Consider the following 16,258-nt stretch of genomic DNA (forward strand, 5'->3'; position numbering starts at 1 on the left):
CAGCATGATCATGTAAAAAGCCATAGGATAGGACAAGATCAGACACTTGTGAGCAAAAATAAAAATTAGAAATAAGGGGCTGCAACACAACCAAAAGAAGATGAATTCTTGTCTTGTTAAATTACCTCCTTCCCATGAGGCCAGATTGCCCATGATTTCTCCATTATCCCTAATTTCTCATACTTTCTGTCATCTAAAGTAACCTAATACAATTCCTAGATCTGCTACTAAGAGTTCTTAAATCCTTCTTTTTGGGGACAGAGATAAGCAAGAAGAGAGGAGAATGAAAATAGTCAAGAAGTACCACCAGAAATAAATTAACATTTCGATGCTTATAGATATTGCATCCTAAATATGGTCCAAAGAGGCCTCTGCTGGTCAGAAAGGATGAAGATGAAGGCTGGAGCATTCTTAAGTCTATGGATATTTTCCTTCTTGTGCAAATGTTTGGACATGTCCATTATCCCATCTGAAATTCCCAGCAAGCCCACCCAGTAAGGCAGTCCTATGCCCATTATAGCACTGAGAAAAGTAAAGTTCATAGAAATTAGAATTGTTTGAACAGTGGCACTGGAACAGTGACTTTGCACTAGAACTTCTCCCACTAGTTTGCTGGCCTCTCATGTAATATGTTGATTTTTTTTTTTTAGCTTTATAGAAAGAAACAGAAGCAAGAGATGACATGCTAGGTGCAGAACTGAGCCTCAGTAAAAATTGATTAGCTTCATTGATTTGAGATCTTATTTCTCAGCCTATTGATAAAACACTTACAGGGCAGTGTGAAGACCAAGAAGCCACTCTAGAGGAGGGGGCAGGTAGGGTTAAAGGGAAAGAACCACCAAGTGTTACACAGGTGATGAACAGGGGAGTCTTTTGGTTTAAAGATGGTCACGGAAGTAAATGTTCAATCAACGTCATGGCCATGTAAGCACATTCTGTACAATCACTTACTATTTTATAAGGGCCTAGTATCCAAAATATACACAGAACTCACACAAGTCAACAATAAAAAAAAAAAATCCAATAAAAAATGGGCAAAGAACCTGAACAGACATTTCTCTCAAGAAGACATACAAATGGCCAACAGACATATGAAAATGTACTCAACTTTGCTAGCTATTAAGAAAATGTAACTCAAAACCACAATGAGATACCACCTTACAGTAACAAATGTTGAAGAGGTGGTGGGGAAAAAGGAACTTTCATACACTGCTGGTAGAAATGTAAATTGATACGACCACTATGGAAAACAGTAAGGAGGTTCCTCAAAAAAATAAGACTAGAACTACCATATGACCCATCAATCTCTTTTCTGGATACCCAAAAAATTTGAAAACTTTTATTTCCAAAGATACACACACCCCAATGTTTATAGCAGCATTTACAATGGTCAAGACATGAAAACAACTGAAGTATCCTTCAATAGATAATGGCATATATTACTTAGCCATAAGAAAAGATAAAATACTGTCATTTGAGACGACAAGGATGGATCTTGAGATTATCATGCTAAGCAAAATAAATCAGATAGAAAAATTGAGAACCATATAATTTCACTTATATGGTAGATAAAAAACTGAAAGCAACAAACATGACAAATAGAGACCTGTGGACACTGACAGAGGATTAGTGGTTACCAGAGAAAATGGGGAAAGAAGAAGGTAGATAAGGATAAAGGGGATGAAATATATGGTGACGAAAGGAAATTTAATTTTGGGTGGTGAACACACAATACAATACACATATGACGTATTATTGAATTGTACACTTAAAATCTATATGATTTTATTAACCCATATCACCCAAATAATTTTAATTTAAAAAAAATAAAAATTAAAAAAACAAAAATAAATAAACATATCGTGTACTTCTCTACAACACCTGTCTGGGGAAAAAGGGAACTCTTGTTACTAACATCTAGTTTTTGCATTTGACTTATAATTTCCTGAATTCTCCATGAAATTCATTTCACCTGATTTCAGCTTATGAGAAAATTTAGTCACTTCTTTTGGCTCTACTTTCTGTCATTTATATATCTCATTTAGATCTCAGCACAGAGGAAGAGATTGGCTCTATGACTGACAGGAGAGAAAAAAAATATATATATATGTATACATATATTTCAATAGGGTAGAGACATCTATTTCATTTTTAGGAAGCATTTATCCCACAGCATAACCAAAATAGAATCAACAGGATTTACAGACTCCGCTGCTAACCCAGGCCCTGGAGGGTTCAGAACACTGAAGATACGGGTGGCAGGCATTTCCATTGTAAGAGATACTTGGCAAGTCTGTACCTGAGAAGCCCAGCTGCCCCTCTCCTCATCTACAAAGCACCATCATCTTCATCATTTCTTGCCCAAAACCAAATTTACAGTCAGAAAATTTGAAATAGGCTCTCATAATAGATTGCAAATCCTACCAAAAAAAAAAAAGACATTTATTAATTCTGTAAATAATACTTTTCTTGGCAAAGCACAATCATAATCTCGTTGATTCTCATAATCTTTTGTGTTTATCTCGGCAGGTAGTCAGCTGCAGTACATATTGGTTCAGCATTTGGATTCCACCAGTGGGTTCCCACCACTGTTGGACCACCTGAGGATCCACCTGGACACTAGCCTGGGAAGGTTTCTAAATTAAAGTTCCTGGAAAGTTAGTCTTAAACAGTATCTAATGAACTTTTCATACTGTGCAAAGACTGAAGAGAGAAACAAAGACACATGCATACACACACTTAAACCAACTAAGATCTTTTCTTATTTGAAATGATTGTATTTAAGAGGACACTCCCTAAGTATAAGAGATTTGGATCCTAGGCTCAGTTCAGGCAGTTTTTTTCAAACTGTCACCTCCTTTCCCTTCTCTCCAGTCTCAATGGATCCAAGGACCTAAGCTAACATATTTGCTTAGCTTTCCCTCCTCTGAGACTAGTGCATTGGCCACTAAAGATCTATTAAATGCCTCTTATGGGTCAGGTGCCCAGAAAATAGTTGCTGCCCAAGGCAAACACTGGCTAGTTGTTGGCCAAATTTTTCCTCCTTCTTTCTGGGCACGTAATTAGGCTGCCTTTAACAGGTCCTGGAGCAGCCGAGACTGACTTTTTGAAGGAGAATGTGGCCAGGTGTGCTGGTGTCCTCTCCAGGTCTGACCTATGGCACTGGCTTTGCCCCTGACACAGCAATCTTGGCCCCATCAGTGGAAGATGAGGAAAGGATCCCTGAGTCACTCCCCAGAGGAAATCTGCCCATCAATCAGGAACACTCACTTTGCATCTTATGAAACTTCTGTTAAGTGGCTAAGGTTGGCATTTTCCTGTTACAGTAGCTATAATTACCTTAACTTGCCACTATCTCTGACTTAGGCAATGACAATCCAGTAACTCTCTGGAGTATGGGTACAAACCCGTCAACCATTTTTCATTTATCCAGTGTGTCAAAGAGACATAGAAGCAAATTAAAATCTTGAAAAAGAAAATTGATAGCCACAGGTTTTTCTGAATAGCTACAAAACTGGGAGAGATTTGCAATGTCTTGCATGAGAGCAAAGAGAAGAGAAAGGGTTGCCTTCCTCTTCATGTTCTGACAATGCATTCACAGTTAAACTAACACAGCCGACCAGATTTTAGAACACTCAAAGCCTCATCTGCAAGCTTGTTCCTCACAGGACTATGTCACATCAGATCACCCCAGTTCTGTCCCCTAAGCCCTCTGCCATCACTCAATAGAGTGTGAAGTCAGTGAATTGTCTTCAGAGTCCCCTCATGGTTTCCCCATCACTTTCCCATGCAGCTCTTCCCAGGACATGTAGGCCTCTTTTGTTTTGACCACGTTCATCTTATCAAAACCTGTGCTTAGGCAGTTAGTAGGCTGGAAGGACCTAATAAATTAACCCCATTAGATTAAAATGACTGACAGTTGCACATCTCATTGGTGGATTCCTAAACTTGTAGACTACTAAGGAATCAACTAGTCTGGGTACTTTGTCACTCAGAGAAGGAAAATTAGGCCCAGAGGAATGAAATGACCTTCTAAGTAACAGTGAACTTATCCCTCTGCTTCCCTCTAAGTACCCATTGCTCTGAATAGTATGAACATTTTTCCAAGGAACAAACTCAAAAGCTCTGACTCTCTGATAGTGAGATTGTGGATATCAGCAGAGAAGCCAAAGCAGCCCTTCCCAATGCCATCCAAATAAAATCACACTTGTTTATAAACCTAAACTTGAGCATGAACTCCAGTAGGAGAAGGATGGCTCTGCCTAGTTCTCACTGGGGGCATGGCCGAGAGGAAACCCCAGCTCAGCATTGCCACCTTTTTTTCCCAGCTATTATCTGGGCATCCTGCATGAGCACACATCATCAATACCGAGTTGATTCCATTACTCAATATTATCAATGCTAATACTGGGGGTGCTTGAGGGGACTGTGGAGCTTACTTTTGAACTAGTAATGAAGCCTCAGAGAATCCTTATATCTCTTAAGACTATGCCCAACCTTGAGAAGCCCACCATAATTGCATGCTGAAAGGGATAAGAGCAGATTTGCTCCTGAATAGTTTGGGAATATCAGACTTAAAAATCACATGTACTGAGCACTTGCTATATGCAGACATTGATCCAAGTGCTGAAGAAAAAGATCTGAGTTATGGCTTATGGTTTCAATGAATTGAGGGGCGGGGTGGGGGGGGGAGAGAGAGAGAGAGAGAGAGAGAGACTGTATATGTTAAATATAGGTACAATCATTCAAATAACTTTATGTCTAAACCAATTTTGAATGATTATTTTAATTTTTAACCAATTGCTTTGACATCCTGCAGATATATCAAGTAGGATGTTATTCTCAATCCTGGTAGATATTTCACTGTCAAAGTTTTCTTTAGAACGATTAAAAGTTTCCATTGGTTTCATGAGTTCATTTGTTCATCTTTTTTTATTATTTGAATGGGCGAAGGCAATTCCTCTTCCTTGACCATTTTGTGTTTGGGGACCAGAGGATATTTATATTTGTAAATTCTGAAAGTATACCAGATGGTTCTTCCTCCTCTCTTGATGAAAGTTTGCAGGTTTATCCTGTCCCATAGTAGCTCTTTCTACTACAAAGCATCCTCCTATCAGGCAGTTAAAGGTAGCATTGAAGCTGTAACAGAGTCACACAAACCAGAGCAATGCAGAAAAGTGCAGAGAGGCGCTTATAGGCAGCCCGTACCACAAGCAGAGGCAGCTGTTTCTAGTTTATGCACAGAAAGCAGGAGCACAAACTGTGAAGCCTCAATACTCCCAGTGTTTCTCATCTGTTCCACTGAAACATGAAGACTCTCAGGACAACCTGAATTGTACAACTCTCTAAAGGACACAGACAAAACCCAGCCTAGAAAACATGGGACAACTCCACAGCCACTCATCAACAGCACAAGTTCTGCCTCTACTCAGTAAGGACAGCCACTCAGAGACACACACAGGAACAACCAAGCAAGCCAGGACCCACTCCACATCCTGTGCACCTTCTACCCACATGCAATAACCACAGAAGATGCCCCCAAAGGCCCCAATTATTTACTAGCCATATTTTCTGCATTCGTCATTTCTCCTATAACACAATGAAGTATAAAGTGGAAGATCACAATGCAATCAGCATTAATTTTATTAAAGGGGTTTCGAGAAGTTAAACTAATATCTCTCTATCGATGACATGCAGAAAATGCCTCTTTTATCAAAGTAGAAAAACAAAGAAACCAAAAAAAAAATCATAATAATTCGCCAGAAAACATTAAAACAGTAAATGAGCCTAATGATGTAAGAGAACATTTAATATTCTCTAGGAACATTGTGGAGATAAAATTTCCCACATGTCAAGGTGATGCTTCATCTTCTTCGGCCCCGCGTCTCTTTTTGGACAGAATGGTGGCGCCAGTACTGAATGAAGCGTCGGTCGCTGCACTGCCTGGACGCCCTCCTCACACCCATTCGGACCTTCTGGTCCCCAGGAGCGGGGCGCTCCCAGTGCCCGCCGGCCCGGCATGGGGCTGCCGCGGACTGGACGGAGAGTGCCGGGCCGACTGACTGCAGAATGTTAAGGAATGCTCGCTGCTGGGGTCCTGGGGGTCCCTTCTGAGGGGCCTGCCCCTAGGCTTTGTGCGAGCCCTAGGCAGCTTGTCGCTGGCTGAAGACAGCCCCTCACTCTCGTCCTCATCTTGAAGCTCTATCTGCCGGGACACAGCAGACTGACCACTGGGGCTGTGGGCACCTTTCCCTCCGGTCCACCTGCCAGGGTGCGCGAGCGCCGCCCTTTCCTCCCACCGCGCTGTGGGAGCCGCGGGATCCGCCCTCCTCCCTGCCCTGCCGGGTCCCCCGAGCGTCCTCCTGCGCGCGCTGCAGAGTAGGTCGGCCACGCTGAGCAGCATCGAGAGTGCGCTGAGCGCCCAGAGGAAGAGCATCAGGATTGATTTTTCCGTGGGCCGAGAGACGTAGCAGTCCACCGCGCCAGAGCAGGGAGAGTGGGTGCAGAAGAACCTGTTAGGGACCGAGAATCCGAAGAGGAGGTAATGCAAGGCCCCGAAAGCTGCCTCTATCAGGGTCCTCAGACAGAGGTGCACGATGTAGCCTGAGGAGAAATCTGGCACCAACAGGCTGCGCCCTTCTCTGCAGGGCAGCAGGCAGCGATTATCCCCAGGGCTCGAGTCAGCGTGGTCCTGGCACCCGGGACAGCCATCTGGCTCGAAAGGTTCCCGGGCGACGAGCTCGGATCCTTTGTGCAGCACATAGACACTGAAAACCGCAGAAGGGAGGAGGACAGAAATGCTTTGGACCAGCCAGAAGCGAAGGTGGGACACAGGGGAGAAAATATCATAGCAGACATTGGCGCACCCTGGCTGTAGAGTGTTGCACACAAACCTCTCCTGCTCGTCCTGGTAGACAGGGGACCCGGCCACGAGAATCACCACCATCCTCAGCAAGATCATGAAGATAAGCCAGATCTTCCCTGAGAAAGAGGAGGAGGACGGGCATCGTCACCATCATCCAAACATACTTCCTCCTAACAATAGTGTTTAAGTATTTACTGGGGCTGAGAGTGAAGTGAGAAGTCCAAAAGCATGCATTTTAGTAACAGCAACGGTATCAGCTAGTTAGCACAACTGACAAATATTTATTGAGCATTTTCAATGTGTCAGACACATTGTGAACTACTTGTTCACATTGTGAAATGCTTTGAGATTAGCAGATTTTAAAGAAGGATAGATACTAAAAATGTTTACTCTGACTGCTAGTTCAGACCTTTGGTAATGTCTCCTGGACTGAAAGATCTAGAAAGAAAGTTGAGCTGAGCAAATTAATAAGCAAAAAAGATCTTACTCTTCTTAGGAAAATAAGCTTTTAAAAGAATGTTAGAACATTCCTGTAACTCTGTATAGCTGATAAAACTGTTAAGTTCACTTTTTTTTTTTATGATAATGGTCCGGAAGACCTAATTTAATAATGGGGTTTGTATGTAATGTTTCTTTATGGTCCTTGAAATCAGATATCTTTACGAACCTTCAATTTCTCAGAGTTTTCAGTAATTCAGAATTCTTTTTCCCCTATTTCAATTGTTATGAATTAATGAGGTTTGTCTTTTTTCAACTTATTCTGAATAAATATGACCAAGCCAGGGAATCAAAATAACTTCAAAAGTCCTCTTTTCATGTCATGAGCAAACTATTTTGGAACATATTTAAGACTAGGTCAAAATAATTTGTTAATATTTTGTTTTGTGATAAGATACAGAAAACATCACCTGAAAACAGAAAAATAAAACTTTATTATAAATGAAGGCAGTTAAAATATATCATTACATAATAAAGTCATTGACTCAAACTTTTAAGACCAAAATGATTTTGTTTATATTCTAGAAAATAACAAGTTAGAGAAATATCAATGACTTTGTGGACATATTTTAACCCTTTTCTCAATCCCTTTTTCGAGGACGTTTATGCCTCTAAAAACATTTGACTTGTCTGCACTAAACTCAGAAATCCTTATTATTTTCTTTGTTAAAAAAGTAACTAAACTTGGTGCTGTAGGCGTAAACAAATAAAAAAATAAAATAAGGGGATTATAAGCTGACAAGTTCCTTGCAGACTATGAGGTCTACCAAAGGTTGCCTCACCTAAAAAATTAAAAAAAAAAAAAAAGAAAAAACTAAAATTGGGATTTGATTTAAAGCACACAAGAGAAATTGCTAATCTCTACAAATTAAGCTTCAAGATTACACGCTAAATAGATGAACAAGAAGAAAGCATAATTGAGACACTAATTTCTCTTTAACGTTTACTGTATTGTTCCTTTTCCTGGTAATGTGGCCAGAGAAGAGTTATATAACAACACCTCGTTCATCTGCTTCAGTCTTCAGATTCAGCACCAGAATGTCAGAGTGAAGAGGCCCTGTGAGAGAAACACATGCACACTCAAGATTTCCTTAAATGTTGGTGGAACTGAGGAGCAATTAGAAGAATCTTGAACCCATAGCTCTCTTTGCTCCAGCAGAACTTAGGCCTTTCTCCTGGGGATAGGACAGGCAAACCTATGAAAATGAGAAACAGAATAAGAGCTCTGCGGGTGTTTCCTATACTCACCCACAATGGTCATGTTGCAATTTAATGTAATGATGAGGAACCCCAGCAAGTCCAAACGGTCCATGCTTCCAGAATGTCGCAGTCTTAACACTGCTGGAACTGTTGAAAGCCTGTGATCTCCAAGGCAGAGGGAAATCTTTGCAGGAATAAATGTATCTTAGCTACAAAAGACTTACAAGTGAGAGCTGGAGATATAAAAGGAAAGATTTGAGCCCAGGAGCAAGAGGTCAGTTTTTCTGTCTCCAAGTTGAGACGTCCTGGAGCTGTTTGCCTCTAAGGAAAAGCATTCCTGACAACTGCAGTAACCATAAGACAGCAGGAGTCATCTCTCATTGTGGGCTATTCTTACCCTCTTGGGACATTCCAGGCCTGTGGCAGTGCTCACATGTCTCCACCAGGAGGGAGAGACAATTCAGGATATAAAATAGAAGTGACTGCATTTAGCCCAGAAAGAAAAGTTCAGTTAACTAGTTAAGCAAACTCTCTATGAAAAAGGTGTTTCCTCCTCAGAAATATTTCTGCACCACTTCACTTGTTAAAGAAACACTAAAATGTTCATATTTTGTCTTCTCTATGAAACATAACCCATTATAACCCACACAACTCTTGTCCTCATTCTCAGTTCTTGTACCATTGAAGAAAACATGAATGTGCACCTTGGACTTGTGTTCCAACTTTAGGCTGTGACTCAATTATCCTCTACCTGTTTCCTGTCTGGGTTAGTGACAGGAGCTCTTTACTTTGATATGGAAGGCCTGGGTGCAAAGTTGGGGTAGCCTTCTGGTCATTCCAGATATCCTCTTCTTGCAACAGAAACAGTCCCTATCCCCTAACCCATTCCACTCAGGGTTTGTGGAAGGCAGGTGTGACATGATGGCATTGAGAGAAACTCACATGTTGTGGGTGTGCAACAACTCATCTCAGTGGAATTTCAATCACTAGCTGGTCAAAAAACCCTTCACAGTTTGCATCTTTCTTTTATATCTTCTGACTCCATTTAATCCAGGGCTGCTTCCATTGAATCAGCTTTATACATGTTCATTAAATTTGTAAGAAAATATCACTGTCTGGACCTGCTGACATCAATCACAGTTGCATCAAAATCCTACCGTGGCTGGGGATCTATCATCAGGTGGAAATTGTAAATTTAAAAAGAATTATGTCAATTTTCCATGAAAGCTATTCTTTATGTTCCTATCTTTTCTTCATTTCTGACCTATTCTTGACTTTAGTAATATCTCTAGAAAGATTCCCAGAAGAGAAGTACAACAAAGCTGCTTTCATCTTTATTCACATGACATATTTCCGTCCATGAAAAACATTTCGAACTCCTTAAAAAGAGGAGCAGTTTTGCCATATTTTAGTCAAATGCTTAAACATGAGCAATAAAATTTAGAGAAGTTGTAGCTAAATAAAAACACTGAAATATTCGTATGATCCAAGTATAAAATAAAAGAAAGTATGTATGTGGCCTGATAGACTATACATGGTATTAGCTTACAAACTGAAATGCTAGAAAAGCAATTACTGAATTTTGCTGTGTGATATAAAAAGCCTATTTTGAATGTGGAGCAAATTAGAATTTTGTGACCTTGAGAAAATCACTAAAACTTTTCATGCTTTGGTTTTCTCATCAGTAAAGTAGAAAAAGAATGTGCCATTCACCGGAGTGGTTGTGATATGCAAAATGAGATCATAGAAATGAAAATGATTTTCATATATAAAAAAATTACAAAAGTGTCAATGAGTGGTGCATCAGGGTCTGCCCCTCTGTATTCCCACCTTGGTCTTTACCTTTGCTCCCACACATCTTCTGAACAGCCAGAACTGCTTGTGTTCTCATAATCTTTATCATTTTTGTTTTTTCTTCTCTTTGTCTTTTTTTTTTTTTTTTCCTCATTTTTTTCCTTCTCTGTCATGCTCGGAGACATTTTTATTTTACCTGTAATCCTAAGCCCAGTGGCTGCCAGAAGCATGATGAGTTCAGGAGAAGAGGAGAAGGATGTAGCAAAGCATCAAACATGTGGCACACTCTGTATAAAATAATCCCCAATAATCAATGGGGAATTTTCCATGTGTGTGTCTGTGAAGCAGATTGAAGATCTGAGGGAGTATTGTTCCTAACCCAATGGAAAGGAAACCAAGTGGGAGTAATATAGTGTTAGCCCTCTAAGTATTTGAAATTATATTATTTTAACTTTCTCATGGAAATTTTTTATGGCACCCTTTGGAAACCAGGAAAACGAGCAGAATAGACTGTATAGATAGGAGGGGTACACAGGTACCCAGCAGCCAATCAGAATTGGGCAAAGGTCTCCATTAGCGTGCTTTTTGTTCACAGGCCTTGGGCAGTATGTCAGAACACCCTTCCTGGGTGCTATGGTTGAAATGTTTGTGTCCCTTGCCCCTTCTCAAGATTCATATGTTGAAATCCTACCCCCCAAGGTGATAGTATTAGGAAACATAACCCTTTAGAAGGTGACTTATGGAATTAGTGACCTTTTAAAAGAGGCTTGAGAAATATCCCTTCTCCCTTCTGCCATGTGAGGTTACAGAGAAAAGATGGCAGTCTATGAACCAGAAATTTCCCTCACCAGATCCAAATCTGCCAGTGCCTTGATCTTGGATTTTCAGCCTCCAAGATTGTGAGAAATAAATTTCTGTTGTTTATAAGCCACCCAGCCTATGGTATTTTATTATAGCAGCCCAAATGGACTGAGACACTGTTACATCAGTTGAAATCAAATTCAACAGATTTTCTCACTCACCAGGCTGTTATTATCAATAACCTTTTACTTATCTCTTTGATAGTGTGATATCAAAATATCATTGATAGTGTGATAAACACAGCTCGGTCAATAAATATTTACTGAGGACCTATGTCTCAGGTACTGCTCCAGGTAATGGGGAAATGTCAAAGAAAACAAATGCATTTCCCTGCCCTCGTTGAACTTACATTCTAGTGGGAAGTACTGACAATAAACAAAACATATCTTCAGCAAAATGAATTATTAACTAGACAGTGATAAGTGCTAAGGAGGAGAACAAAGCAGAGAAGGGAGTAATGGATGCTAAGGTCCAGTGGGGTGTCCAGGGACAGCCTCCCTAAGGAGAGCACATTGGAACAAAGACTGAAGCAGGTGAGGGAGGGGCCTCCTACTCTTTTTTTCTAATTCACTTGGACTCAGGGCCACAGAGCACATTTTGGGAATTACTATGTTCCCAAATCCCTTATAGGGCATGCACGTGGAACATACTACCTACTGCAACTTCTCAGTGATATTATTTAACATTTGGTCATAGATTGAAACAGTGGAGCCACATTGCAGAGCAGAGACTCAGTGGGACTACTCTCAGGTGTCCTCACCGTTATCTCATATGAACACTCCAGGTGTTCAGTAGGGGAAGCTGAACTTGCCACAAATATGTCTGCCTATTCCTTTCACTGGTGGGATTTTTTCTTTTAAAGTTAAAATTAGTTAAAAATTCCTCATCAAAATAGTCACTGGTAGTCAGAGATAATTAGTAGGGCTGTAGGATTGACTTCAAGGTTCGAGAGACTGGGTTCAGTCCTGATTCCAACCATTCACCAGTATTTAATCATTAGCAAATATTAACTTATCTAAGCTTGTTTTTTAATCTTTGAAATGGGGATGATGATATGTACTTCATGGAGTAATTCATTCATTCCAGATGGACTGAACTCTGCCAAGTCTTGAGAATGTAATCAAGAAGAAGGCAATGGGTTCCTGTTTTGACAGAAAGATAATCTTAAATGAAGTGAACAAGCTGTTATACCAAAAGTGTGAGGAGTACAGCACAGGGAAAGTACAGGTGCTGCTTTATGGTAACACATGAAAGAGCACCCAACTCACAGGCACCTTGGGACGACCTCCCAGAAGTAGCCATTTACTTGAGAGCTGAAGGCAACTTATGAGGTAGTCACCAAATTCTCCAATTTCATTATTTGCCTTTATTATTTTGGGAAAGTTAGTGGAAACTGGAAAATAATAGTGATAATATTAATGACGAGAAGTGCAGATCTCATCACTTTCATGGAGTTAAGCCATGGGAATTACTGAGCAGACTCAAGGGGCAAGTCATTGACATCGAAAAAAGAGTTAATTAGACTTCAGCTAGTTAACTTTGTTTAATCTAGAAGAGAAAGAACAAAATTGAAATTATATCTTAAGCACAAAATATGTTTAGGGGTTTCTTTTTCAAAATTTTCCAGAAACAATAAAATAATATTGGTCCCTTGCATATTTAATGAGAATTTCAGAAAGGCATTGTGTGGGAAAATAGGAGACTGTTAAGATTAACTCCACTCTCGACATCACCTGGAGAGCTTACACCTCAAACTAACAGACTACACCTGTGTTCTCTCTCTATGTGGGTAACACTAAGATCCATCTCACTCAAGCCAAAATTACAGCACTCAAGTTCTTTAAATACTTTTTAAAAAGTTTCACTGCTTAATGCTTTTCAGGGGCTCCCCATTGCTCTGGGATAATGTCAAGCAGAGATCACCAAGCCCAGGGACCTGGGTTCCTCGCTCCCCTGCATTCTGTTCTCTGACAGAACCAAAATTCTTTCAGCCCCCATGATCTCTATTGCCTCTGAGACCTGCCACAGCTGTTTCCTCCATTTGGGGCACCTTATCCTCTCTCCGGCTGGCTTCCAGAGACATTCTTCTTTGCTTTAGGTCAGGTTAGGTGCCCTCTTTTATGCTCAGGTAGCATCCTGTGTCTATGCTCATGTAGCATCTGTGTTTATGCTCATGACATGCAACACTGGGCATTATCAACTGTGGAGAGCAGGTTGCAAGCTGACAAGGTCCTTGCAATCTGAGGCCAACCAAGGGTTGTCTCAACTGCAGGAAACCTCCTAAGAATGGGAAGTAGGAACTGATCGAAGAACAATGCGAGTGTTGAAATGTAAATGATTTTAGCAGGCTGTGTAGGGTGGGGGTTACCCTACGGAAATGCAGATGATTATAGTAGGATGTGGAGGTTAGGTGGGGATAATCTCATTTTAGCCAGCAAATGTATGCTCTTGTATAAAAGCAACTTGCAAAAATAAAATCACTCTCTACTCCATTATCAGTGGATAGTGGGCCTCCCGATCCCAAGTTTCTGTCTTTCTTTTCTCAATTTCCCACCGTTGCCACTCAGGATTATTTTCCAGGGCTGCGCTGGACGTGGCAGGATTTACCTCTTGCTGGACGCAGCAATCAACTATTTAGGGTCTGCCCCTGCACAGCCTCTTTGCCCTGCCACCCCCTTCCTCACAAGACCACAGCTACACTCCAGTTCTCCTCACTGTCCAGCATCTTCCTTTATACTCACTGCTTCTAAGCTGGGTGTCAGTTCAACTTAACAATCAAAAGAGTAGAGAAAACACAATAGAAAGAAGTGGATTTGTATCTTAGTCCTATCGCTTAATCTGAGTCTTATTTCTTCAGCTGTAAAAAGGGGGTAATAATAGCACCCAACTTTAAGGTAGTTAAGAGAAGTAAGTGAGGTAAAACATGTAAACTGCCAGGCACAGTGAAAATAGTCAATAAATGGCAGCTATAATTAAGTTCACATTTTTTTGCCTCTCCTACTTCTGCATAAAGGGCTAGCCTTTTTTGACATGGCCAATCACCTAAATTAGTTCTTTTCCTTTGTTCCATGAACAGAGCAGTCATAGTATATCAGAGGCTGTTTTTGACATTTTGAGCCCTTCCTTACTCAATTTTCCTTGGAATTGGATGTTTAGTGTTAATCATTTTGTCCCAACTTCTCTGTTTCACCCAGAAGCTTAGGACTCCCGAATGCTAGATATTTTGTCCCAATCTTAATTACTCAAAACCATCATGTATTCCATTGTTTCTCTGAGAACACAGAATCTATGCACCCTGAAGTTCCCCCCAGATATCACTAAAAGCCCTTCTGAATGGTGGGGACTTGTCCCAGAAGGAGCTCTGACTGGCTCTCTATATGGGCTTATATATGCATTGCTGGCCATAGTCTTACTATTCTTGACATACTATATTTATTTCACAAGTGACAGTGTGGAACTCTCTGTTTGAAACCAGTGCGTATGCTTTGTTTTTGAAGACGTTTTAAGTTATAATATTTTGATTAAGCTTTATTTTTATGTATTTTTTTTCCAATAAAGTTAGATGGGAAAAAAAGAATGATGACTGTTTTAATTATTTTCCTCTATGGGTAATTGAGATGCAGTTTCAGGGACTCTTGGTAGGACTTCTTGCATCAAAATACTTCTAACTCCTATCTAATAGTCATTGTTAAACGCTTGAGGTCTTTTGGCTTTTAAAAATGATGACAATAAAAATACAATAAAAAATACACCAATTCCTACCATCAATCATTTTTACTATAATGTGAGTTTATAAACATTATTCCTGGAAGCAGGCTTTTATATGAAGGTAAGGACCTTGGTTAGGGAAAAGGAGATAGTGGGATGTCATAAACACTTTTGCATTTTCCCAAGCTCCAACTATGTCACATAGTCAAATGCCACATTCAGGTTTATGATTCCTCATATTTTCCTCTTATCCATTTTTATATTTTAGGCAACAGTAGAGAGAAGAATGGAAAGAAGGAGATACAGAGAAAGAAAAAGAAAGAGAGAGAGGGGCAGGGAGAGGGAAAGGGAAACATGGGTGGCTGCAACTGCTATGTGAGTTCAGTATTAGATGAATGAGTCTTGTTAAGATGAACAAACCCGTTCATGTTCCCCTTCTGTGTGTTTCTCTTTGCCTGTTCTTTAGCATGAAATACTAGAAGGGAGAATGAAGGAATTCGATCTATTTTTAAACTCACAACTGTTGAACACTAACTCTCAAAACATTCACAACCACTTTGATTTGGGACAAGTGATTAGCCAGTTTGTTGCAAATGAAGGAATATTCAGAAGTCCCAGACAGTGGTGTTTTGAAGAGCAGGTGACAGTTAATTCGTCTCTGAGCCAATGCCATACCCTGCACCCCAGCAATTTGAGAGACAGGGGAATCTCCTCAGGCGGTCTTTTTAATTCAGGTTTACTCTTAAGAAACAAAACTGAAAGGAAGGTAGTAAATATCTTTTTTTTTTTTTTTGCTGCAGTGCTGTTGGTACAGCCAGAACCTCCACAGAAACCAGCTTTGCAATTATCAAACTCGATTTCCCTGTGAAAGCGAAGACAAACAACAAAAAAGAAAAATTAAATGTGAGGGAAACGGAAAAGATTGCAAAGTAGAGTGACTGGGTGATAGAGCAATGTTGGATTAGGAGGTATCAGCTGTCAAAGGGATCACTTTTATACCTAAGAGTGCAATCTAGGTAGGATAAAGGCATAGATCAGAGACAAAATGTCCCATGAGCCAGGCCTGACCTGGCCAGTATACACACATTTCCTCGTTTGATGTCTGAAGATCACCCAGCTGGTAGGTGAAGGAGCTGGAACTCAAACACAGGGCCTGATATCAGAGCTCTTCACCTTGTACCCCATCAGAGTGCTATGGCTTCAGCTTCCAAGAGAAGCAGTTCTGTGAGGAAGCTACAACAGAAACTGGAAGGAGTTGTTTTATTTTGTTTTGTTTTTCTTCTCTGAAAAAAAGAGGTGAAGGATAGCTTGTTGAATAGTTCTGAAAAAGAG

At 40.4% G+C, this 16,258-nt stretch overlaps 1 protein-coding gene across 1 annotated transcript; it reads right to left on the reverse strand.

Moving 5' to 3' along the window:
- Nucleotides 1–5,956: 5,956 nt before the first annotated feature.
- Nucleotides 5,957–8,675, reverse strand: GJD4 (gap junction protein delta 4). The gene is made up of 2 exons (XM_006922929.1): nucleotides 8,612–8,675; nucleotides 5,957–6,981 (listed from the first exon to the last, which is right to left on the reverse strand). Exons 1-2 carry the CDS (start codon nucleotides 8,673–8,675, stop codon nucleotides 5,957–5,959), a joined length of 1,089 nt encoding a protein of 362 aa, XP_006922991.1.
- Nucleotides 8,676–16,258: the final 7,583 nt, after the last annotated feature.

Source organism: Pteropus alecto, unplaced genomic scaffold (assembly GCF_000325575.1).
Source record: "Pteropus alecto unplaced genomic scaffold, ASM32557v1 scaffold29, whole genome shotgun sequence".
NCBI classification, from domain to species: Eukaryota; Metazoa; Chordata; class Mammalia; order Chiroptera; family Pteropodidae; genus Pteropus; species Pteropus alecto.